At 31.1% G+C, this 27,274-nt stretch overlaps 4 protein-coding genes across 4 annotated transcripts; 1 reads left to right on the plus strand and 3 right to left on the minus strand.

Moving 5' to 3' along the window:
- Positions 1-6,459: 6,459 nt before the first annotated feature.
- On the plus strand, positions 6,460-12,922 carry LOC124826283 (uncharacterized). The gene is made up of 3 exons (XM_047299072.2): positions 6,460-6,603; positions 7,497-7,733; positions 12,620-12,922. The coding sequence occupies exons 1-3, from the start codon at positions 6,586-6,588 to the stop codon at positions 12,665-12,667; spliced, it is 303 nt and encodes a 100-aa protein (XP_047155028.1). The 5' UTR covers positions 6,460-6,585; the 3' UTR covers positions 12,668-12,922.
- Positions 12,923-14,177: 1,255 nt separating this feature from the next.
- Positions 14,178-15,629, minus strand: LOC124826297 (large ribosomal subunit protein eL6-like). Its single transcript, XM_047299092.2, has 4 exons — positions 15,326-15,629; positions 15,048-15,154; positions 14,670-14,851; positions 14,178-14,578 (listed from the first exon to the last, which is right to left on the minus strand). The coding sequence occupies exons 1-4, from the start codon at positions 15,580-15,582 to the stop codon at positions 14,423-14,425; spliced, it is 702 nt and encodes a 233-aa protein (XP_047155048.1). The 5' UTR covers positions 15,583-15,629; the 3' UTR covers positions 14,178-14,422.
- Positions 15,630-20,211: 4,582 nt separating this feature from the next.
- On the minus strand, positions 20,212-21,635 carry LOC124826296 (large ribosomal subunit protein eL6-like). The gene is made up of 4 exons (XM_047299091.2): positions 21,309-21,635; positions 21,031-21,137; positions 20,656-20,837; positions 20,212-20,563 (listed from the first exon to the last, which is right to left on the minus strand). Exons 1-4 carry the CDS (start codon positions 21,563-21,565, stop codon positions 20,408-20,410), a joined length of 702 nt encoding a protein of 233 aa, XP_047155047.1. The 5' UTR covers positions 21,566-21,635; the 3' UTR covers positions 20,212-20,407.
- An 855-nt stretch (positions 21,636-22,490) lies between these two features.
- Positions 22,491-25,647, minus strand: LOC124826299 (Tetratricopeptide repeat (TPR)-like superfamily protein). The gene has a single exon (XM_047299093.2). The coding sequence runs from the start codon at positions 25,594-25,596 to the stop codon at positions 22,984-22,986; it is 2,613 nt and encodes an 870-aa protein (XP_047155049.1). The 5' UTR covers positions 25,597-25,647; the 3' UTR covers positions 22,491-22,983.
- Between the last annotated feature and the right edge of the window lie 1,627 nt (positions 25,648-27,274).

Consider the following 27,274-nt stretch of genomic DNA (forward strand, 5'->3'; position numbering starts at 1 on the left):
CGTAAAACGAGCGTCCGCTCTTCTGCTGACACCTGCATCCCACTATCTGATTTCAGATCCTCGTTTCGTGAACACCTGGCGTCCTCGAAAAGGGTTTTGGGTGCGTTTTTAATAACTGACAAGAGGGGTTTTGGGTGCACATTTACGAGGTCTGGCATAATTTAATCTCTACAATACTTGCGAAATTTTTTAAATATATTACATTCAAATAATAAAAGAATTTTTCAAAACATAAGAAAAAGTAATATGAACCACTAACACATTTTTTTGATATTCTTATTTTTGTAAGAATATCCACCCGACTGTTAAAATACTTATAATAGTTAAAAATATAACATATATAACACGATAAGCTAATTAAAATCAATTTATGTACAACAATAAATAATTAGTTAAAATACTTTATCAACAACATTAATCTAGAAGACTATAGTGACTACAAGCACTAGAGATGAATGAACATGTATTTGATTTATATGAATATGTCTAGCTATAGGGTGCCATATCCTTATTATCCCATCAACAATCTAGATCTCCATATATTAACTTTGGAAAAATTCTCACAAAATTCAAAATTCGATGCATATCTCAAACTTATATAATTAGCAAAACCTCATATGGGCTTAATACCTCAGTTTATATGATTAGAGTCAATTCAGATAAATTGTTGGGCATATGATCTTAACATTAAATTGTCCACCTATATTTTTAATAAAATTTATTTTAATTCTTCATGATTCATTAAATATCATAAAAAATATCAACGCAACTCATTTAATTTCAAATAAAAATCAAGAACAAAGTAAATATTTCATAAAAGTGGTGATCGTTTGAGTGAGGTATTATTGCTTCAACACCATCTTTTCAAAGGAAAATAAATTGTTTTAACCTCTTAATCATTCAAAAGTTCAATTGGCGTTTGCATCTACATTTACATTGCTTAAGTATGACTACAATATTTTAGCACAATATTTGAAATATTTGAGTGACTAATACAGGTGTCAATGTTCCTTGGCCAATGAGCCATCTTCATCCCACTCATAATAACATCCTTTCAAAGTAAAATTGAAAAGCTCAAAAGTCTTTTCTTAAACTAGGTTATAATTTAATTAACTTATAAATATTTTTCATAGTACTATGAGTTTTTAAAATATTTTAAATTGTAAAATGATCTCTAATATTTTACATTAATTATAAATTGGTTTTTATTAAATTTTTACCATTTGCAACTTAATAGGAAAGTTAGGAACCAACACAATTTGTCAAATTCGACTAAACCAACTCAACTTGGGTTTGATCAGACCAATGTGGGTCCAACTCAACCTGGCTCAACTTAACTTGAATTAACATGACATGATTTGACAGATTCGACTAAATCAACACTAACTTAACTTGAATTAACATGACATGATTTGAATTTTTCTCCACATCAGGCCAATGTGGGTCCAACTCAACCTGGCTCAACATCAACTTGCTCGACCTGATGTAAGCGCAACTCAACTTAACCAAAGGTCGATTTGGCTATATTCAACCAAAGGTAAGTTTGAATCAACTTGGACTGAGGCAGGTTGAATCAACTTGGTCTTATATAGGCCCAACTAGACTCGGTCCATTATCAACTTAAGTGACTAAATTTGACAGATTGGTTTTACTCGATCTAACATGAATACAAATCTACTTAATCCGATTGAGTCTCACTTAACTCAGTCTAAGATGGTCCAACTTGACTCAATACAAGGTAGGCTTGGCATGACTCTGATAAAGGTTGGTCTAAACTTGGCATGATGTGGACCTGACTTTACTTGGCTCAAAGTGGACTTGACTCAACCCGATCTAAGGTGGGCTCGACCCGACTTGGTCATACTTGGTTAGGGGTGAGACTAACATGACTCGAATAGGGGTATGCTTGATATGACTCAACCAAAGATAAACCTAACTCGAGTTAGCATAAATTGGACATGACTCAACTCGATCTAAGTTGGGCTTGACCTGTCTTGGCTAAAATTGGGCTTGGTCTATCTCGATTGAAGTTGGGCTTAGTCCAATTGTATGTTGGATGAAAGTGGAGTTCTAGTTATGGAGGATCCCTGGACTAAAGATAAGTTATCCCTTTTTGTTGTAATGTGTTAGTTTTTCTGGATTGAGAATGCTAAAAGTAAGAAATGACGAAAAACATGAACCAAATTACTATATTTACCAACAAATTTATCATCGAATTTTTTCTTCAATAATTATCAACATACATAAAATTTTGTCATTAAATATTACTGATGAATTTTAATCCGTCAAAAATTCACTTTTAACATTTTTGAAAGATCATATTTGTTTTTTTAATGTATGTTAGTTTAAAGTTAAATTATATCAACAAATAAATAAAAACAGGCAAAATTGATCATTGAATTAAAATTATGAATGATCTAAAATATGAGAAAAAAATAAAAGAAAAGTTAAAATCACGAATAAAAATGTAAAAGTATATATAATTAGTCTTTTCTTTATCTTCTTTTCCATATTTTTTTTTTCATTCTCAGTTTCTCTTCTAGTGATGTGATTAAAGGGACAATTTGACCTAATTAACATACAATGTATGATATTACGAACTAAAAAGAGTTTCAAAAGAATGACATGCAAACTCGTGTAACAAATTATATTTCATCAACAAATAATATTAGTTTTTTTTTAAAATAGTTTATTGTCCGTGATAATTATTGTTTAAAGGAGAAAGAAAATAAAAAAAAAAACTACTCAAAAGAGAATATATAATGAATTGAAGATTTAACATCAAAGTCAAACTCAAATCTTAAACAGAGAGTCAAAAGTCCAATAGCATGTTGGACGAGAGTGACGTTTCTATTTATTAACTGTTGAACAAAAGAATAAATAAAAAATAAATTTGTTCATCAAAAGAATTAAATCCCATTTAATAATAAAATATGATGATTTGAATCAAAGACATAGACTGATCAATTGTTTATTAAATTATTAGTAACAGATATCACATATTTGAAAATTGAAATATTGAAATTCATTCTTCGGGTCAAAGATAATAAATAACAAAAGAACTAGAAATGCCTACCAAGAGTAATAAAATATTGTAGTATGCTATTTTAATACATTTTTTCAACTACTTTATATTAATTAAATTGTACTTTTTTTGTAATTTTTGTTTTTATTAAACTCCAATGCACATATATCACTTAAATAATGTAACATCCCAAAAATACAGCAATAAACCATATGATAGAATAATTACATTAATAATAATCCAAAATCAGTCTTACACTAAAGTCGAGCGTACGCTCATGGCTGAACGGCCTTACAGAAAGAGTTACAAATTCAAGCCGTACCTCACTACCCAAAACTATCTGACCGGTTTACAAAATATCGACACCGATCATTCATACTTATACAAAAGGGAAGGTGAGCGGACATCCACCTTACTATAACTAGACTATTGACCGAACGTCCTACTCTTCGGTCTTGACTTCGATTTCTTCCAAATTTTCTTCTTCCAGCGCCTTTTCCAGCAGCTCGACTCCTTCTGCTCACATCCACACGGATGATCATTGCAATGACAAGGACGGACATACAAACCAGACACGACAGAAAACGCAGGGTAAGCTTATGTAATTTAATTCATGCATAAACATACATTCCAAACAATCCAACAAAACAAAGTACATTTCATCATACCTATCATATGAAGCCTAGTACTAGACTGACTGTCCGGACTGTATGAAATCTGTGTAGCTACAGGCGTTCATGCACCCGGGTGATGTAGTAACTGGAATACTCTCATCAGCTGCCACCCGAGGTTAATCTTATTCATCCAAAGTACCCCTAAGGACGGGACCTCCTGCCGTTTCCACACATGACCTACCCTCCTCTACGTGAGGACGAGTACTCATGAAACATCAGGATGAACTGCCAGCACTAGCATAACCACAGTCATACTTTACAAATCTTAATTCTCAATCCTGAGTCGTTCCTCCCTGGAACGCTCGTACAAATCCACAACATTCTATTCATCTCATATTTTTTTCATCATTCTTTATCAATCATCTCAAGTTTGTCTTTATTACCAATCATTTTAGTTTCATCTTTCACTTTCAACCATTTCAATTTCCTATTTGATCAAAAATTTATAAAGACGTCAGACCGAACGTAAATCCTCACTCAGAACGAGGACGAACACTTGAGACGAGACAGATAGATCTCTAGTTACATAATAGAATAAGACCGAGAGGTTTACTGTCGGTTTGAGAGAAAACCGAGTGTAATAGATATAGCAAGGAACGAATGAACCGAACGTTCATTACAAAGTGAATCAATTATATGAACCAACTCTTGATAACTCTGACCGAACGCTGAAAAGACCTCACCAAAGGCTACGACTCTAGGCTGGAACCAATCGATACATACACTTCAAGATATTCCAATAATAATACTTAGAAGAATTCTCATGAAGAAACCGAACGCTTATAAATATTTAACTTATTTGATTTTACATCAAGAAATCCGAATGCCAGTAAATGACCGAGCACGGTGGAGAAGAAGATTCTATTTAAGTTAGACGAACGCTATTTTTCATCAAGATAGATTATGTAAGAAACGAGAACGAGCGCTTGGTGTAAAACCGAGCACTACTCAGTACGAGCGCTAGGTGTAAGACCGAGCACTAATAACTTCTAACAAAAGGCTTGATAGTTATAATAAGATGTTATTGAAGTGGTGTTTACGAAAAACATTAGTATACAATTACATATATATATATATATATATATATATATATATATATATACACACACATTGAGTTTATCACAGTAGACTCAGACACAACTATGCTTAGCCGAACGCTCAAGAATAGTATTACCACACGAGGACGCTCGTCCTCAACTAGGATTCTCTCCAAATGAAAGAATCCAGTTTCAACTAGGTTCACCAGGGAAACCGAACGGTCAATGACCGTTCAGTAACGAACGTACACTTTTATATGAGAAATTTCATACCAGACTTGTTTATTTTCAAACTCATTTCTTAACATATAGTTTCTTAACTTTATACATTTATATCATAATCAACTTTCATACTTCATACAATACATATCATATAAGTTTCTTATTTTCCATACATCAGATAGGGCAACCATCATATATCATATGGTCAAATGTCACAATACTCATACTTCACTTTAATTTTAGTAACTCAACGAACGTTCATTCAATCTAATCACATCAGTCATCATGCATCAAAATCATTCAATCAACTAAACGAACGTTCAAACATTTCAACAGCATACAAATTAAATTAAATAAGCTTCCCTTACCTCTGAGCGTGACCGAACGTTCCCAGACGCAGAAATACAATTTGACCACTACAGGTTCTTCTACCGTCAACGCTTGACAAATTCAACTACACCAAGTGACAACCCGACACTATCAGAACTACTCATTTTAAGAATGTTTATCAACATACGAACCCAGAACTGGGTTTGCATGTTGAGGAAAACGAACGACAAAGCGAAGAGAAAGACTTACCAGCCCAGCTTCACAAACCGAACGGTTTATCTGGAAGCTCTGGACGCCGGAAGTGCTTCTATGGTGCCGGAATATTGACCGGAGGAGAGAAAGTGAGTGTTTTCTAAGAGAGAAGATGAAGAGGAGGTAGACAGAAGGAGGAGAAAATGGGATTCTTCAGAAATCTGGAAAGAGGGTGCATGCAGAGAGTAGAGTGTTTTTCTGAAAATCCAAGTTTTGCTTCCCACTCAAAAAACGTCCCCTTCTCAGTCGACACCTGTTTCCCACTAACTGATTTCTGACTCCTCTCAGCTTGACACCTGGCGTTCGTCACCTGAGTGTCGAGCTCCCCTCTTGACACGTGAATTCCACTAAACAAATACGTGTGTGAATTTTACTGGTTTTTGACTTTTGATTTTACTGACAAATAATATTTTATTTTAAGAATTTTATAATCAACTTACGGTATCCATTTTACCATCAAGTTTTATTTTTATTTTTTGTTAAATTTGTGGATACGTTAAATTTAGCTATAGAAATAATAAAGTAAAGAAAAATATTTTTAAGAAATGATAACAAAACAACGATGCTTTGATGATTTTATTATTACACGTCATCACTATATAAATATTTAACAAATCCTGTGAATTTTTGCGAACATTTAAAACTTTAATGACAAAATCACCAGATAAAATTTGCAAAAAATAATGATAGTTAAGTGATAAAATATGCAGTCAAATATTTATTTAATAACTTTGTTTTGGTAATTTTGAATTAATTTAACAGTTGGTTCTAATTAATTGTGACTATTAGAGGAAGAAGTGATAGCAATGTAAGATTATTTTGAACAACAATTTAAATGTATCATTTTTAAAAATAATGTTATTGAAATAATATTTCAATAAATGTAACACTTTATAATGAACGGCGTTGAACAGAGAGAAACCAAGTCAGACACGTATAGAACACTTGTTGCACCAAATTCTAGCCAATTAGCAGTGCACGAAAGACTTAACACACCGGCTATTACTTCCACGCCCATTTCCAGATCTCAACAACACTCATACTCATGGACAGTCGTAAAGAGGTTTTTCTTTTCTCTTTCTCCAAACTATTATTTTTCTTCGTTGCTTAACCTAATCCTTCTCCAGTGGAATGGATTCTTTCTCTGTATTGTTTGCGTCTAATGTTAATATTCACTGAATAACTGCATCTGGCTATTAAATTGCATGCTGCTGGTTGAGTTGAACTGTATGAAGCTGAAAAACTGAGATTGTGATTGTATGAAACTTAGTTTTGTCTGGTTTAAATTTAGACATACACAGGACGAAGATCTTGAGTACAGATACAATTGTTTACTTGTTTATGCTGGAATTTTTTTCTTTGCCAAAAGGCGAAACTCTGATTTTAATCTAAGAACTACATGTTTTGACCGTTTCCAGAATCAACATGCATATGCAAAGATTGTTGTATTTCTTTGCTTTGTTTGATTCTTTCTTGTTTTCTCTAATTTTTAAATGGAGGCATGGGTACCGTGAGTCATTCGCTTCTCTTTCCAGTTCAGCTTCACGAATAGTTTCGTTTTAATTTTTAAATCTCAAATGGATCCGGATCACCTGTAGCTAGTTTGTTACAGGTTGTTTTTTTTGGCTTTTACTGTTGCATTTTCTTTTATTGTTTTGTGTGTGCTTTTTCCTTTTTCAAAGGATGAAGATTCTCTACAATTAATTGTTTTTAGAGAAATTTATTTTTATTAACCTATAGGGAACCTTGATTCTTTTAAAAAGATTATGACAGTGTTGCAGTCGTATAAGTAATAATAAATTTTTTTCTAAAGCTAAGAAATAGACAAATTCTTCACTATACAATCCAACTCTTTCATTTGTACCAGTTTTTTTGGTATGCTTATTAAGCATAAAGTTGATATGAACAGTTAATTATTCTTATTAGCTGACTTTGTTGTAAATCTTGTGAACGTAGAAAAATGGCACTTGGCTATCAGTACCACAATTTGGAGACTGGGATCAGAAGGGCCAAGTGCCAGACTACTCTCTTGATTTCTCAAAGATAAGGGAAACTAGGAAGCAGAACAAGACAAACATTTCGAGGGCAAGTCTTGGTAATGAAGAAGAGTTCGATGATTCAACCTCGAGCAGCGCAAACACTGGTCACAGTGAGCACTCCCAACCTCACTACCATCAAACGGTTCCTCCAAATGTAAGATTATCCAGAAGCTTCCCAGTTCTTTGTTTTATTTTCTTAAAAAGGATCAATTTAATTGTTTAAAACAAATAAAATATAGTACTTGAAGATATTTTTTGCTTAAATAATTTTATATAAAAAATGGATTAATTTACTGTAGAAATGAGATTTCAAGGACTTTTTTTACAAAATTAGTGTAATTTTGGAGAGGAATTACGGAAAAGGTAGATTCAAAGTTTTTATTGCTTTTCAGTATGTTGTGTTATGGGAAAACGACTTTAGTGGAAGAAGTTGTGCACCATCAGCACAATTTCAATTGGAGTTGAAAATTGTGAGGGAAATCATGTCATGATAGAACAACTTCCAATTTTTTTTATGCACTTGAAGTTATTTTGGTGTAAAATGTGTTTAGAAAAAAATTGTGCTCACACATAATATAACGATTTTTAATTTAGAAAATAAAATTAAAAGTTGTGCTTATGTAGCAAGACTATGTGGATAAAATGGGAGGAAAAACCAGTGTTATGTAACACAACTTATTAATCATAAATTGTGTAAACCAAATATAATTTGAGTGTAGCTGGTATTGAATAGAAGTCATGTTCTTAGGTGAAGACTTTCATTTTTTTTATCATTAAATTATAAGTAGTTTGTGACTAGAAAAAAAAAGAGTAGAATTTATCCACGAATATAATTTTTCGAAAACAACAAATATTTATCAACAACTTTTGATGACTTATCGACAATCAAAAATTCGTTGATAATATCATTATTGGTAACCATTATCGATGGATATAGGTCGTTGGTAATTATCGATAGATACATCCTTCGATAAATTCATCAAAAAGACGTAACACCAACATTGCAATTCGCAACCAATTTTTAACCAAGCGGGCAAATCCCAACAATAGTCACTAACACCAACACGATCAATTGCAAAAATAGGGCTCACCATTACTCAGAATTAACACCATGTTACCAAGAATAGGGGATCAACAGTTATCACTTTAATCACAAACCAACTTACCTTGACGATAACACCTCACAACAACCTCTGACAATGACGACACCCTCCGTAGACCACGGTAGGGGAAGAAACACAACAGAAAACCTCCACCAAGATCCTTTAGTCAAGTTCCCTCTCACATACAACGCACACTCGAGCAAGAATCCTCGAACAAGAACCTTACAACCTAAAACAATAACTCTCGAACAAGAACCCCCAACGTCATAGCACCAGCCTCCCAATGAAAGTGTCAACACGATGAACCCTCCATGATAATCGATGAAACCCAACGTTAAATGAGGGAACGAAGCGTTGAACCAACCTTTGCAATGGAGGATCTACGATTGCAATTGAGACTGAGCGAATGACAAAGATGCTGGCTGACAGAGACGGTGGCTAACGGAGAGGGCCTCTGGCACTTAGAATCAAGGAATGCAAAGGGAATGTTGGGCGAAGAAGAAATGTGAAATGAAATTTGAACAAGAGGGAAAACTATTTTTTCCCAAATTCTTAATCAACTTAACTCTTGTGCTTACCAACAGATCTTGTCTATCGGTAATGAGTCATAAAATTTACCTATGGAATTCGTCGGTAAAGACCATTGTCACAAGTCGTCAATAAATCTATGAATAAATAACAATTATCAACGGAACAAAAGTTGTCGGTTATGGTCCGTGGGTAAATTCATTAATTCTTGTAGTGTGTGCAACATGACTTTGGCTTAAAAAGTCATGTTGGGTTTAAGTGACCTTATTGTAACTTTTCTTATCAAAACCAAAAAGAATTAGTAATTAAATATCGTGGATATGGAATTATTTTAAGCAAAAATATGTTTGATAAGTAAATAGGATAGGAAAATGATAAGAAATGCAAAATACAATATTTGTAATGTGATAATATATGATTCAAAATAATAATAAATATTTTAATATGAATAGAGAAAGTACTCATATAGATGGGATTTAAGTAAATTTGATATTAGAAAAAAAAATGAGAAATACAAAAGTATGAATTTGTATTGGCAAACCAAATTAGCTTCTTGTGATGACCTTTGATGCTGCAATAAGAACAATTTTTTGACTTATTCAGAATTGGTTAATCTATTTCGTTATGGAATCAAGACGTGAATGGTCTTCCAATCGCATTATCTCATATATGAGGGTTTGATATGAAATTTGGTCCTGTCCAAGTGGACATGTAATATTCATTTGCAAAAAGGTAAAATTGGATCTCATAAGCCTTGTTAATGTTCTAGAGTTTGTAAACAAGATCGATAAATTTCGTTAGTTGTAAGTGAGAAAAAGAACAAACGACTGTGACGTGATGACAAAGGATTCAAAAAGCTTGAAAATGGTCACAATGACACCAATAATAATTTAATTTAACTACATAAGACAGTCTAGTCTCACTAGACGATCTTGTCTTAACACAAAATCTGTATAGACCACACACCAATTTATACATCAAAGGATATTCAACAAATGAAATATTGACTAACATCTTTCGGAAGACGAGTATTATGTATGTCCTACCAAAGACTAACATACGATATCCAATACAAGACTTGGATTTACAAGTAAACTCGAGAATAACTATCATAGTAAGTTCATTAAAAATCATGCCACACATCTATATATGTCACGATATGTAAGAATTCCCTCATTAAGTTTCTTACCACATGATATCTTAGTCTATGTGACTCATGTACTCAGTTAAACATGAAAATCTATGTTACAACATATGTGTAAATATTTGATACACAACTTAAACAATGGTTAACACATCATTCTAGATTTATAACCCCAAATTCATACAAGTTCATCAATCTTAATAAACATTATCATACAATATAATTTATTTAAACAAAACTACAAAAATAAAAAAATAAATATTAAAAAAAGTATTCAATTTTGCATTTATAAAAAGATACCTAGTCAATAGATTAAAGAGACTAGAAGAAAATCACTTTTTTTTTTTAATTTGAGTGAAAATTGGTTTGTTTTAGCAAAAATGTACCTGCTTGAGCGAAAGTTAGGCGAATCTAAAGGTTGAGTTGTAGTGTTATTTTTTTCATGAGCAAAAAATCTTTTGCTTAAATTAAGATATGGCTAAGAGTAATTTTCAACTCTATTTTGGCCCAAGCAAAAATAGGAATGAAGAATCAGATATGAATCTCTATTCTATTTTCACTTAAGTGAAAATTGGGCTTTCTTAAGTGAAAGTTAGGCAAATCTAGAGGTTTACTTGCAGTCCTATGTTTTCTTGAGCAAAAGATCCTTCACTTGAGTGAAAATATGGCTAAGAGCAATTTTTAACTTTATTTTTGCTCAAGCAAAAATAGTACCGAGAGTTTGGTTTGAATCTATGTTTTATTTTTGCTTGAGTGAAAATTCTCTACTCAAGTGAAAGTATTAGAAAATTCAACGTTAGCATGAAAATCAAATCATTTTTCAAATATTTTTTCATAAACATTTTAATAATACAACTTCAATAAAATTCAAATGTTGAATAAAAAAACATGATTTGTTATCATCTTTACTTATTTGAAATCAACCTTAGATCCTTAACTTAAACTTTACATATTTATACTCACATCAAATTCATAATATATTATAAGGATAGTTATAGAATTTTACTCTACTTGTCTAAATATTTTCAAAACTCGATTTAATAAGAGTTTATTCTTAACATGCATAATTTGATACTAAATCAACTTATTAATAAGAATATACAATTTTAAACATTTTAAACAATCACATATAAAATTAAATCTAATAAGACTTTCTTCAAACCTTCAAACAAATTTTCAGTTAACCACAATCTTTATATAAAATTGAAGTGACATGTCCTCTTCACATATAGATTGTTTATCTTAAGCTTCTATAAAAAAAATATAAATAACTCTCCTTATTTACAATATTCATCTTCTAAGCAATTTTTTAAAGTCCAAATAATAATACTTTTCTAAAATCTAATGATCTAGAATAAAGTATTCAAAGATAACACAATTTTAGCATATGCTCAAGTAAGTTGAGAGAATATTTTTTAATTGACTTCACCAAAATTGATTAAAAACTCATAATAAAAATGAAAAAAAAGAAGAAGATGAAAAGAGAGAAAAACAAAGTTTAGAATTGATCTTTAGTTCCATAACTACTATGAGATGAAAAAAATAAAAAAAAAATGAAGATTGAAAACAAAAGTTTAGAGAGAGAAAATGAAGTGAAAAAGAGAAAGGAAAAAAGAAAAAGAATTGCGATAAGAGAAAATGAGTGTCACATTAAGTCATGTCATTAAGCTTTAGTTTTTCCTCTCTATTTTATTGAATTAAAAGCTATGTAATTTATTCTTTTTATCAATGTTTTTTTATAGCATTCTTAGTTGACGCGTTAATCAATTTATGAAAGAATACTATACTATAAAATAAATTACAAATAATATAACTCAAAATGTAATTAAAGAGTTTGTTAATGAACATATATATTTTAAGCAATATTATTCTAAATCAGTTTTCCTGCATCACAATTTTATAATCTCTATTTAAATTTTATCATTTTTCCCATCTTATTAAAAATGTATAAAAGAATATAGTACAAAAGAAAAAGAAAACATAATATATGTTGTGAAGTTTTAATAGAACGTGCTGCATATCACAGTTTTTAATACAATTTTTTAAAATATTTCTTTTATTAATTAAAATTTATTAAAAATATAAAAATTTAGTTTGTTTCACAGTTTTTTTCTAATGATGAATTTTTAATAATTATGTAACTTTTAATAATTTTGATTAATTAAAAAGAGTGTGTTCCAAACTGTCTTTTCCACACTCCTAGTAGTGTAACAATGTCATGTATATGTATGACAGACATTTATTTATGTATTTTTTTTCTTACAGGCAAGGAAGAGCTTCTTCAGCTACTTCAGTTGTTGTGTGAAAGCCTAATATTTATTTGAGGGCAATTGTTTTCAGACGATTCTGGATAGGAACAGTTATGCTTTGTTCGTTTGGTGATCTTCATTTCAAAACAAATATTTCTTTTTCAGTTCTAATCTTCCTGTCGTGATTAGGCGATCGTAGCTCAAAATTCGGTTAAATCCTCTTGGGATTATTTTAGGGTATTAAGAGATACACCGTAAAACTCATTACCAATAGATAAGAATTATTACATTCAATTTTAATACTTATTGTTAGTGGGTATTTTTAGTTGCTATAAATGAAAAATTTGAATAATAAATAATAAAAAAGAAACTCAAACTAATAATTTTATTGTGGGTTGAAGGTGGAGTTATACTTGTTATATGGTTAATTCTATCTTGTGGTGAATCTGTAAGTAAAATTAAACAAATACTACTTATAACCAAATAAATGTTAAGAATTTAAGATAAGTTAAAAATTTCACCTTAGAAATATGTAAGATACAAAAATGATATGTAAGTAGAATTTATAATCTATTTTTTTAATATTTGGAATTGGAAATGGTGGCTTATTATTATTATTTTAAATCTATTAAACGTTTTTAAACAAAAACATATATTAAATCAGATTTATCTTTATAATGACTCAAATGAATATAATATATAAAAAAAATTCAATAATATATATATATATATATATATATATATATATATATATCTATATATATATATATCTATATATATATATATATTATTAAAAAAAATTCGACCAAAAAACTAAAGAGGTGACAATGATCCATTTATGTATCTATAAATTTATTTAACACATTATAAAAATATAAATATAATTAAAGTCAGCCATTTAATTTTGTGATGTCAAGTGATTCATTTATTATTTTTCAAAATTTAATGGTCATCTGTCAATATGAAACAGATTGAAAATAATTTAATCAGAACTAATTCTTAAATTTAATGTTCAGAAATATTTTTGAGATTTTGTAATATTTCAAAAGAATTACTTTTGCCGATATATTTAAATATTTGTAAAAAATTAAAATTCTCTGTATAAACCAAAAAAAGGTAAGGGTGCAAAAAATCCCAATTTAATAAACAAACGAGTTCTCATTTTCAAACAAAAATCCTATGATGAAAAATCTCACAAGGAATAACAATAAATAAAATTAAGTAAAAACATATGTACATATTATATTATTAAATAATAACTATTTAGTTTTTAAAAGCAGTACAAGAATTTTCATATTAAGGAGGACTCTAAACACTCTTAACAGCATAACAAGAGTTAAATTTTTACCAAAATAAACACTCCAATCTAAAATATACTCTATTGATTCTTTAAAAATAGTCGCAATAACATATTTTGTGTCCATTTAAATTATAGCATTTCTCTTCTTTTTGAATGAACTCAAAGAACTCGACCAAAAGAATAGCCTTCCCGTGGATATACTCCCATACACGCTAACTTTGGTTTTCAAACCCCAAACTGCAAGCTTCACAAACGTGATTATCTACGTAGTATATCAGTTTCCAATACTCTTCATTTGACATGCTAAGATCAAAGCATATAAGATTTAAAATTCATACAATCAACACATACATTAGAAAGGAGGTAAACTTTAGAAAGAAATATCGGCCTCAAAATTGGTTGCCTACAATTTTAAGCTCTTCATTTGTCTGTTGAACAAAATATGGTGAATGCAGATTAGTAGAACCAAGCATCAATAGGTAAAAGGCTATGAAATACAAGAGTAACACCCCTTTTCCTCTAAAAGACTAGCTCATGAGGTTTCACACCATCCTTTAAAGAAAACCTGGCACCCAGATAAGCATTCAAGTCTGGCACACTCTCTATGGCTTTTATCAATGCAGAGTCCACACTTTTCTGATCATCTTTCTTCTGCTGGGGCAACACACTCTTTTCCTGTGTTCGTTTAAAAAATGTAGAGATCAATACACAGGAGTAAGTGAGAAGAACATAGGAAGCAACAAAATAAGAAAACTTGCAATCCCACCTCCTTCTCAGCCTCAAAAAACTCGCCCTCTCCCTTCTTCTTCTTTTTCTGGGATTCCTTTGAAAAGTATTTGTCATCAAATTTATCAACGTTAACAGCAGAAACATCTACTTTGGTTGATGTGGCAATAACATATGACTGGTTCACACGTCTCAATGGAACTCCGTTGATCTTAAAAGGACCTAAACGGCAAGTTACAAATATAAGACAGACCAGAAATGGGTGGAGAACAAAGTACATTTCAAAAAAAAAAACAAGTCAAATCCTATCCAAATTTCAGATCAATGTCAAACTAAACACTAAACCAATTATCATGAACTAAAGCATTAATCATATCGATGGAAAATATCACCAGACATGCTTTATAAGAAAACTCACCAGTTACGAGAAGCAACCCGGAAGGAAGCTGCTTCAAAAACACTACTCTCTTTCCCTTAAATCTACCGGCAAGAAGAATCAATACTGTGCCAGGGGTAACGCTAGCCCTGAAACAATTCCAACACAAATCCACGCCATAAGCTCCACATAAAAATAATAGTAAAACAGAGAAATTTAACTACAAAATGATGAAAATAAATTGAAAGCAATTAAAACTAAACTAAATTACTTAAAAACACAAATAAATATATACATATGAATGATTAGACATAATGCACCTGAGCTTAGTGAGTCTGGGTTTGTGCTTGTTGAGAAGGGGCCTCTTCACATCATCAGCAGGGTAAAATTTGGGAGGTTTAAGAGCGGGAGATTGGGGTTTGGGAGTAGGGTCGTGGCGAGGGAAAACGCCGCCGTTTTTAGCCTTGATCGCCCAAATCCCTCTCTTGTGGTACATCTGCGATCTCGAGTACTTCCCAATGCCCCTTATCAATTCGGGGTTTCTGCTAACCTTTCGCGTTCCCTGCTTCGGCGCCATTGTTGTTACCTCCGACCAACACAAACCCTAATTTTGGCTCGTGTCGCAGAAGATATCAAATATCTATATTCTCTAAAGAACTATCTGACGGGCTTTACCTGACCCAAACATCCATGCTCCAGGCCCACGAAATGTTGACATATTTTTTATTTATATTTCAAAAAATATGATGTGAATTATATTTTTCATTTTCAATTCTAAATTTTTTAATTTTATTTTAAAAGTATAACATTTAATTAAAAGTGAAAATCTTAAATTGAAGACTAATGCTAATGCAAAATTTGCTATGGTTAAAAAAGTATTTGAATGTTTTATATCTACAGATTCTCTAAAATGTTCCTGGGTACATAATGCATGAGAAGAACAATTTGGAAGAGTTGAAATTTAAAGATAGAGCAAAAAGAATTATTTGTTTCAATTCAAATTATCAATTCAATTATGCTAGAAATAATTTTGGAAAAGAAAAAGCTAAAGAAGATTCTCGACTCGTTAAAACAAAAATATCAAGGCACACATTTCTAAAATTACTAAAAGTGAAGTGAGCTAACTTAAAAATCTCAGGACATGGAGGAGAGATTTTGCAAATGAACGATGAAGAACCAATAAATTATTATTTTGCTTCTCAAACTATCACAGTTGCATATAATTGAAAAAAAGATGGAAATGTATGAGTGAAAAGTGTCTCAACTTAGTGTTCTTTAGATTGAAAAGGTTCTTGTTACATTGACTTTTAAGGTACAATTATCTAGGGTATATTCATTGAAAGGTCGCATTGATTCCATGAGTATATATAAGCTCTAAAAAAGTATTAATGTAGATGAATGAATGAATGGTCACAATTCAAGTAAAGAAAGAGCATTCAAGGGTTCACTAAGATAAATACTAGTTTTAGTTAGGGAGAAATATGGTAAGAAATGAACTTTTAGATTAATTTAATCTTACAAAATCAGTTTGTAAGGTAATATTACACTCACTTATATAATAAACATTATTTCAAATTGATGTGAGACTTCTAACACCTTTGAAATCGAGGCATATTTATTTTAAATGTGAGACTAGACATTAATGGATGATATGATAGCGAGTGAAACAATAGACATTAACAACAAACTTTGTTAGGGTAAGATCTAATTCATGACTCTGATACCATGTTAAGAGGTGAATTTTAAGTTTAACTCAATCTCATAAAACCAATTTCTAATGTAAAGTTAGTGTTAAAAATTCCAGGTAGACTAAATATAAGATCAATTTTCTGAGTGGTGCAAATCTCACTTTATAAGCTCATTTTGTAAAGTTAAGTTTAAAGTCTACTTTTTAAGAACTTAAAGAAGCCACAAGACAATTGATGGAAGACGATTTCAACAATCTCAAGCCAAATCAAGTGAAGCGTGAAAAGAAGACAATGAAAACAGAGCAAATATTGTTGCAAGTGGTGAAAAACCAATGTTACTCATGGCACAATTTTCAAAACATGAAAAATCAAATACATAAAAGATGTGATTCATTTATTTAGGTTGTAAAAATCACATGATACATAAAAAGACTAAGTTTTTATTAATGAAATTATAGACCATGTCACTTATGTATATGATAACAAGGGGAGTTTGAGCCCACAATACCTTCCACCCTCACTTTCAAACCCACCAAAATGAGATTGTATCTTCAAATTGTTAGTGTTCCAAATTATCAGTGGAAATAATTAAACTCACAACATCTTTCATCATTTCTTCCAACTTTTATCACTAAACCATTATTATATCTACTTTTATCTATCTAACAATATTTTTTATGCTTTTGAGTTGAAAAATAATTCATTTAGTATGAGTTAACTTGAGAAGAAAGGACTCACATGAAATGAAACAAAATAAGAGTGAATTATTTCAAGCACATGACCTAATTTTTGAAATCTTTATGACAAATATGATTACTATCTTCGTACAATCTTACTATGGTCACTTTGTGTTATAATAGATTGAAACTTTATTAGAACATATTACCTCCAATGGAAATCATGTTCACTTTCATTAATGTTTTTAGTAGGAAAGTTTGGTGTATATACTTAATAAGAAAGGTTCAACACTAGATGTATTTAAGAAATTAAAGCATTAATTGAAATTAAGTTAATTAAATTTTAAAATGAGTACGGTATTGAAATTTCATTACCTCATATACAAAATAAAAGTATGACGTAGTTAAGAGGAAAAATCATATATTATAAATATGATTTGAAATACTTTAATAGAAAGAGGAAAAAATCATATATACTTGATTCTTTTTCTATGATGGTAAAATGGGCCAATTCGGCCCATTTACTCCCGTCCAACTTTGGCCCGCCAAAAACGGGCTAGGTCGGGCTAGCCCGCCACTTAAGAACGGGTTGACTTTTACAATCCAATCTAACTGGCTGAGTGGGTTGCCAAGCTTAAATGGGTTAATGTCGGGCTACTAAGCTACTCGGCGGGCTATCGGACTGATGTCAATTTGCCAAACAGGGGGTTGATGTTGGTATGTAGGGCTACATTTGAATAATTTATCACTTATTTGAATGTAACATTTGTGTTTACATTTGAATTTTCCATAGTATATCAAAACATGTTCTTATATTAAATTCTTTTTGTTCAAACAATCATTCTACACTAAAATACTAAAAATTTAAAAAATTAACAGTTAATTCCATCATCATTTCCCTTTTCAGTTTTATTAGATGCAGCATTAGAAGAACTCCCCACCTCCACTCTTCCATCTTCATAAACATCTTCATCTAAATCATAAAACTCATGCTTCCAAATGGCAGTACAAATTATTACTTCAACATTTTTTGGCAATAGACGACTTATATACTTATTCAAAATCCTTGAACTAATGTTGAAAGCGTTGCAACTATAGTAATTGGGATACTTAGCAAATTATTCCTTACGTTTAGGGTTTTTTAGTGATGTTAGAATGTCGAGTTGGGCGAGAGCAAGTTGCTTACATTTAGATTTTTTTTAATGATGTCAGGCTGGCCTCCGGGTTGGGCAAGCTTCTTATATTTAGTTTTTTTTATAATGTCGGGTTGTCGAACTGGTCTACTGGGCTAGTTAGGATGGGTTATACTAGGCTGGTTTGCCGGACTCGATCCTTTTTGCCATCCCTACTTATTTTCATTAAGTTTAGAATATAAAAAAGTAATCAATACATATGTGATAACAATTTAGAAAGCAATTATGTTTCTTGTACAAAAGGTAAATGTTTAATTTCAATTTATATTTAATATTTAATGTTATACATTCATCAAATAGAAAAAATGTTGATGTACGAATATAAAGAGAATTATGTTCCCATTATAAAGGGAAAAAAGTAAATGTAAAAATATAAAGGTGTTTCGATCTCAAGTCTATCGAGTAACATTTTTAGAGTCAATCATCTCTCATCCAAGGTATTGTTCGCTTTGGATTTAATGCTCTATAACAATTTTATCATTAAAAGACACATCGTAAAGAGTATTTAAATTGTCTTTGACCTTGACTTCTAAGTGATGTGAACTATTATACATGATAGGAACATAAGACCCTTAGTCGATGTCTAAGAGATATTATTATTCATCTTCAATTGAGGGCTTAAGAGACCTATGATTCATCTTAGAACCTCGTTATCAACCTCATGATAAACGTCAATATTTTGATCCTAAGTTCAACGAGTAACCTCCTTTGGATTAATCACCTCTCATCCAAAATATTGTTTGGTTTTGAATTTTTGCTCGGCCTCGAAAGATGGAATAGGTATTTAAACTATCTGTCTTAAACTCTTAAACAATATAGAACTATTGGTAGAAATAAGAAAAAAAAGTATATTATTATAAATAGAAAAAATGTTGATGCACGATTATAAAGGGAATTGGATTTTCACTGCCTTATTTCTTGAGTAAAAGAAAAAACAAAATGTGGATGTCCGATTTAATTCAGAAAAGAACAGTCACTTCTCTACTTATATGGATGGAACTTATTTTTAAAAAGTTAAAATTTTGTGAGATCCAACAAATGAAAATGTATTATGATAACTAAATAGCTACTCAGGTTGCTTCGAATCTAATGTCTAATGGACTAAACACATAAAAGATGACTATCATTTTACTAGAAATAGAAGTTGTCTGACAATATGTTTGTCAGGATGAACTTAGAGATGTTTTAATAAAATCCTTCTAGGAAAACTCGTGGTGGAACTTACTTATTCCACACGTCATTCAATTTGTATGCCCCTGAGTTTTTTTTTCTCATTTTCATCCTTAAGTAGTGCCAAACTTTATTTTAAATAATATAAATATTTACTTTTTATAAAGTTAATTACGAATTTTCATATTAGGAGGAAATTAAACACTCTTAATAATATATCAGGAGTTGAGTTTTACAAAAATAACCACCCAATTCCAAAATATACTATATATTGATTCTTCAAAAATGGTCCCAATAAAGATATTTAATGTCCATTTAAATTATAGCATTTATTTATGTTTGGATGAACTTAAAGCATTAAACTAAACAGATTACGTACCCCGCGGATACACTTTTCCACACACACTGTCTTTGGTTTTCAAACCCCTAACCGCAAGCTTCAAAACAGATTATCTACGTGCTATAACTGTTTCCAATATTCTCTAAGACGAAAGCATCACTGTATAATATATAAAATTCATACAAACACAACCTCTAGAAAGGGGCAAAACTGTAGCAAGAAATATTGGCCTCATAATTCGTTGCCTAACAAAATTTTAAGCTCTTTAGTAGAACCAAGCATCAACAGAGAAAAGGCTATGAAAAACTGTAGCAAGAAATACCACCCCTTTCCTCTAAAAGACTAGCTCATGAGGTTTCACACCATCCTTTAAGGAAAACCTGGCACCCAGATAAGCATTCAAGTCTGGCACACTCTCTATGGCTTTTATCAATGCAGAGTCCACACTTTTCTGGTCATCTTTCTTCTGCTGGGGCAACACACTCTTTTCCTGCGTTAGTGTAAAAAGTGTAGAGATCAATACACAGAAGTAAGTGAGAAGAACATAGGAAGGAACAAAAAACATAAAATTTTCAATCCCACCTCCTTCTCAGTCTCAAAAAACTCGCCCTCTCCCTTCTTCTTCTTTTTCTGGGATTCCTTTGAAAAGTATTTGTCATCAAATTTATCAACGTTAACAGCAGAAACATCTACTTTGGTTGATGTGGCAATAACATATGACTGGTTCACACGTCTCAATGGAACTCCGTTGATCTTAAAAGGACCTAAACGGCAAGTTACAAACATAAGACAGACCAGAAATGGGTGGAGAACAACGTACATTCCAAAAAACCTAAGTCAAATGCTATTCAAATTTCAGATCAATGTCAAACTAAACACTAAACCAATTATCATGAACTAAAGCATTAAATATATAGATGGAAAATATCAGCAAACATGCTTTATGAGAAAACTCACCAGTTACAAGAAGCAACCCGGAAGGAAGCTGCTTCAAAAACACTGCCCTCTTTCCCTTAAATCTACCGGCAAGAAGAATCAACACTGTCCCAGGGGTAACGCTAGCCCTGAAACAATTCCAACACAAATCCACGCCATAAGCTCCACATAAATATAATAGTAAAACAGAGAAATTTAATTACAAAATGATGAAAATAAATTGAAAGCAATTAAAACTAAACTAAATTACTTAAAAACACAAATAAATATATACATATGAATGATTACACGTAATGCACCTGAGCTTAGTGAGTCTGGGTTTGTGCTTGTTGAGAAGGGGCTTCTTGACATCATCAGCAGGGTAAAATTTGGGAGGTTTAAGAGCGGGAGATTGAGGTTTGGGAGTAGGGTCGTGGCGAGGGAAAACGCCGCCGTTTTTAGCCTTTATAGCCCAAATCCCCCTCTTATGGTACATCTGCGATCTCGAGTACTTCCCAATGCCCCTTATCAATTCGGGGTTTCTGCTAACCTTTCGCGTTCTCTGCTTCGGCGCCATTGCTGTTACCTCCACCAACACAAACCCTAATTTTGGCTCGTGCTGCACAAGATATCAAATAGCTATGTCTATATCTAATCTAAAATGTTACATCCTACTTATAACTTTCACCCCTAATCAATTTCCTTTTTATTTTTCGTCATTTCATATAATTTATCACAATAGTCCTATCATTTTTTTAATATATAAAATTGTCACTCAAAAATATTTTTATTATTTTTTAATTTACAAAAGTTTCACTCAGAATAATAATAATAATATTATTATTATTATCATTAGTGTTATTATTATTGTAATAATAATAATTATTAGTATTATTATTAATGATATTATATATTATCATTATTACATATTATTGTTACTATGAATAAAGTTATTATTATTATATATTATTAATATTAATTATGTTTATTACTATTAATATTCTTATTTTTATTATTATTACTGTTACAATTATTATACATTATTAATATTAGTACTATTATATGTATTTTTATTATTATTGTGATTAATATTATATCTTATTATTGTTTTTTTATTATATATTATTGTTGTTGTTAACATTTTATTCTTACATAATATTAATATTAATATTATGTTTATTATTACTAATAAAATTATTGTATATTACTTTTTAAATATTATTATTATTATATATCTTTATTATTTGTACTATTGTTTGTATCTTTATTATTATTAGTACTATTAAAACTATTATTATTATTATTATTATTATTATTAACATTCCCACATTTCTATCAAATAAGAAAATGAAAATGGAAAAGAACGAGAAAGAAAGATTGATGAATCTAATTAATAAAGTTATCTTGTTTCACTTTTTTTCTTATCATTATATATAAAATTTATATTACTGTTATATTATTATTTTAATATTACTTTTTTCTTATACGTAGCATAGTATGTAATAAACTCATCCTTTACTGTTTAAATATTTTAATATTCATTCATGATATTTTACAAAGTCAGGTTGTAAAATTTATAACTTACCATTGAGTTGATTTATTTTTAACTTAATTCGTATTAGATTGATTCACTTTGAGACTCTTATATCTCTCTCCATCATCTTTCTTTCTTTCTTATTATTTCTTCTGCACTTGCTAATTCTATCTTCCCTCTTTTTATCCTTTTATTCTTCCACTTTTGTATTATTTTTTTTTATAGAGATAAAAGAACAGGAGACATTCCTAATTGATGATATTTTAGTTTATTAAAATCTCTCACAATTAACCAACCCCTTATCTTCCAATTTACATGGATCACAAAATTAACCTCGGTGAAAAAATGTCTTCAGGGTGAAAATAGCTTGGCTAACGAAGTTGCAAGCAATGTTCACACTTTCGGTTGATGAACAACTCAAAGGGCTTGGCTTAGTTGTAAATTTATCAGCTTGATTAATCTCAATCATCAAGAAAAAATGTGGCAGTGTTAGGCACATAACCAAACCCTTTGATTTGAAGAATCAAATTGTCTAAAACTAAAGATATAAGTGTAGAGTCACGATGGGCCGTGTCTCTAGCAATGAATCTGTGAACTTCATTATTCACTTCAATCCAACTCCAACCTGGTTCTTTCACAACCTTGCTCATGTCCATTTTCTCCCTCACCCTTCTTACCTTTGTCCACATACCTTTTGATGCAAAAATATTTGAAAGTAATATATATGATCCACTATCTAATGGATCACACGAAATTGCCATCTCAGCAGCATATTTTCCCAGTTCTACATGACCTGAAACTCTACATGCACTGAGCAAGCTCCTCCACACTACTGCTGCTGGTTTGATGGGCATTTTCTCAATAAATTCCTTGGCTTCATATATTTTACCAGCCCGGCCCAAGAGAGAAACCATGCAAGCATAATGATCAATCCCTGGTTCAACTCCAAACTGGGACATTGATTCAAAGTGGTGAAATCCAAGGTCTAGAAGTCCAGCATGGCTACATGCTGATAGTACACCTACATATGTGACATAATTTGGCTTTGTTCCGTCCATAATCATGTGTTCGAACACCTCAAGAGCTTTTGTTGCCTCTCCATGCTGGGCATATGTTGAAATCATGGAATTCCAACAGGCAATGTCTCTTTGATTTGTAGAACTGAATGTTTTGTGAGCCTCTTCAATGCTTCCACACTTGGCATACATATCCACCAGGGAATTTATGACAAAGGAGTCATCATCAAGACCCATTTTTATCACTTGGTTGTGAAACTGCTGGCCGTGTCGAAGACTCGCTAAGTTACTTCCTGCTGTGATTACGGCAGCAAAAGTGAATTCGTTGGGTTTTAGCCTTGAAATCTGTAGATCTTTGTAAAGTTTGAGAGACTCTTCATTTTCAAATTGTTGGCTGTATCCAGAAAACATTGCATTCCATACTACAATGTCTTTGTCATATACCTCCTCGAAAACTAGTCTTGCATCCCCAACACACGAGCATTTTGAATAAACATCTATCAAAGCACTTCCAGCAAAATTGTCCAAAGAAGACCCATATTTAATAATCAGGCCATGGATTTGGAAACTGAGTTTCAGGAGAAATAACGATGCAGATAGCCCAAGAAGGCTAACGAACGTTAAGAGAGTTGGTGGTGATAAACTTAGCCTCATTTCGTGAAAAAGATCCAATGCTTCGACCAGCATACTGTGTCTCGAGTATCCTTCTATCATTGCATTGTAGGATACTACGTTTATAGCAGCCACAAGGTCGAAGACTTTTCTAGCATTAGTCAAGGAATCACATTTGGCATACATGTCAATCAAACCATTTTTCACAAAATCATCATTATCAATATTGACCTTGATAGCATAAGCATGCACTTGTCTTCCCTTTTGTTCGGCCTGGAGTGTACCACATGAATTGAGAACACTAGTGCAACCAAATGCATCAGGCTTCCATCCCTTTCTAACCATTTCACCAAACAGGTCCATGGCATACCCATGGAATGAATTTTGCATACACCCGGCAATCATCGTGGTCCACGAAACAACATCTTTATCCATCAGTTGATCGAATAACTTCCGACCTGTCTTCACTTTGTGACATTTCAAATAAAAATCTATAATTCCATTGACCACTGAAACATCAATGTCAAAGCCCCTCCTTAAGACATAGCCATGAATTTGCCTCCCGCCTTCGAGAAACTCGAGCATCGAACAAGCACTTAAAACGCTAGAAATCACATATCTGTCTGGATAAACATCACCCTCTCTCATTTGGTGGAATAGCTTCAAGGATACTTCACTTCTTCCAAATTTTGCATACCCTGCTATAATTGCAGTCCATGTGACAGTGGTTTTAACTCTTAGGCCATCAAAAATCAACCTTGCTTCATCAACATAACCATGCTTGGCATAAAAATCAATCAAAGATGTGCCCACATAAACATCCTGAACAAACCCACCCTTAACAATTAAACCATGCACCAGAAGAGCCTGACCGAGACTACCCAATTGTGTACAAGCTTTGATAACACTGGCTAAAATGTACTCATTTGGATCCTCAGTGCAACTTCTCCTGAACCGGCAGAACAAAACCAATGCTTCTAAGCTGTAACCATGTTGAGAGTACATAGAAACCATGGAGGACCAAGTAACCAGATTCCTATGAGGCATAGTATCGAACAGCTTCTGTGCATCACTTAGAAGGTTCAGTTTTGAATATGCATGCAAGAGAGTGTTGACAAGGAAGACATCGTGTTGTTGAAAACCCAAAACCAAAATGTGGGCATGGATTTTCTTAAAGTAATTAGAAGTATGAACATTTGGCCGCGGAAACTGCAACAAGTTGGCCAATTCACGACCAATTTTCCGTTGCTTAAGGTTTGGAGAATCTTGTGGTTGAAGAAATTGAGGTGACAGAGTGAACAGATTCAAAGTTTTGCTCACTTTGATTTTGTTAAGGGAATTTAAGTAGGATCCTAGTAGTCTGTGATGGCTTCGCATCGTAGATACGAGGTGGATGAATCCTCGTATCGATTCGGTGCATTCTCTTAAATAAGATTGGGCATTCATGTTATGAAGAACAAAAAAAACTCATTGAAGAGTTTCAAAAGCATTGTTTTTTCCAATAGTTTGTTTGGTTTTAAAAACTATTTATAGCTGCCACGAATAAAATTTTGAGACATATATAAGCAATACTTGGGTGTAAAAAATATCAATATATTTGAATTAATTATAGTGAAAAAACGCACTCTATTTAACTAGAGTTGAACTAGAATAATATTTTTCAAGTGAAAAAAGGTTTAAATACTTTATTTGTATAAGGTTGGAGATTGTTCTCTTAGAAATAAAAATACACAACGACATAACTACCATGAAGAATAAATAAACATTTTAATATGAGAAAAGTGCTAGAGGAAATTGATGTTTCACTTGACAGTCTACGAATAGGGAGGTATATATGAATGTTTTGGTTTGGGTTTATGAAATTAACTAACAAATTGAAGATTTAAAATCTTTATTATAACTTTTGTATGTTTCTTATACAAGATAAAGCTAAAAAAAAAGTTTAGCAAACCAACTTTGGAAATATATAAAAAAAAAAAGAGTTAATAATAATTCATAAGTGGTAGGTAGGTTTGGGTTCCTAAATGGTAGGTAAGACTTTTCTTCTAATTAAATATTTCATCAACTATTAGTCTATTAAGCTTGAATAACTAGCCACACCTAGAAAACAATAAGTCTGATTTAAAAGTCTAATAATAATCTTCAGAAATAAACTTCTGACCTGAACCTACCCATTTCATTCTCCTCCACTTGTGCCACTGGATATTCCACTTGATAATATATAACATATAATGAAAATTTGCGGTTAAAATTAATTTTAATATTCATTTCCGATTACATTTCAGAGTAAAGCTTTAAACAATTTCTAAAGTAATAAAATCTTATTTATTGTTAAATTATTTACAATGTAATAAACTTCAATCAATTTAGCTGTTGGAATTTTAAAAAATGGCATTGTATAACCAAACAGATTATTTTAATAGTAATTTAATTTGTGTTTTATTAGTCTATTATCATGTTATTAAATTCGACCAATTATTAACAAGTAACATAAAAGAAACCATTGTACTTATTTTTTACTGTACTATAGTTTGCATTTGATCTCAGATTTTATTAGTTCAATCCTTACATAAATTAAAGTAGGTGAGGTGTTTTGTGGTTTCATTTTTTCTTGCCAAATACTAAAAAAATTACTTTATTTATATAGTGATAAAAAGGCCTTGGTTTCATTTGAATTAGACTATAGTGATAAAAAAATCGTCATCATCCCTTAATTTAAATTGCTTTATTGAATATCATTATTATATGAGAAGTATTGTGTGATTTCATCGAACGGTTTAACAAGGTGGCAAAAGTGTACATCATGTCATCATGAGACTTAACCTTGATTAGAGAGAATAGAAAATAAAGAAATAGAAAAACAAAAGTGGAGAATAAGATTTTTTAGATGAAAGAAAATAAATGAAAAGTGAAAGAAAAATTGATAGACACTATTTTTATATGATAAAATAAATTGTTAGTATATATTTTAAAAAATATAAAATTAGTTTTTAATAAAATTTTAATTAATTAATCATTTTAATATATAATATAAATAGAAAAGGTATTATATTACATTATTAATTATTTTAATTATTCATTTTATTATATCAATAATATATTTATAAATATTTAATTATTATTT

The sequence above is a fragment of the Vigna umbellata genome, chromosome 1 (genome assembly GCF_029865625.1).
Source record: "Vigna umbellata cultivar VRB3 chromosome 1, Vumbellata_1.0, whole genome shotgun sequence".
Classification (NCBI taxonomy): domain Eukaryota; kingdom Viridiplantae; phylum Streptophyta; class Magnoliopsida; order Fabales; family Fabaceae; genus Vigna; species Vigna umbellata.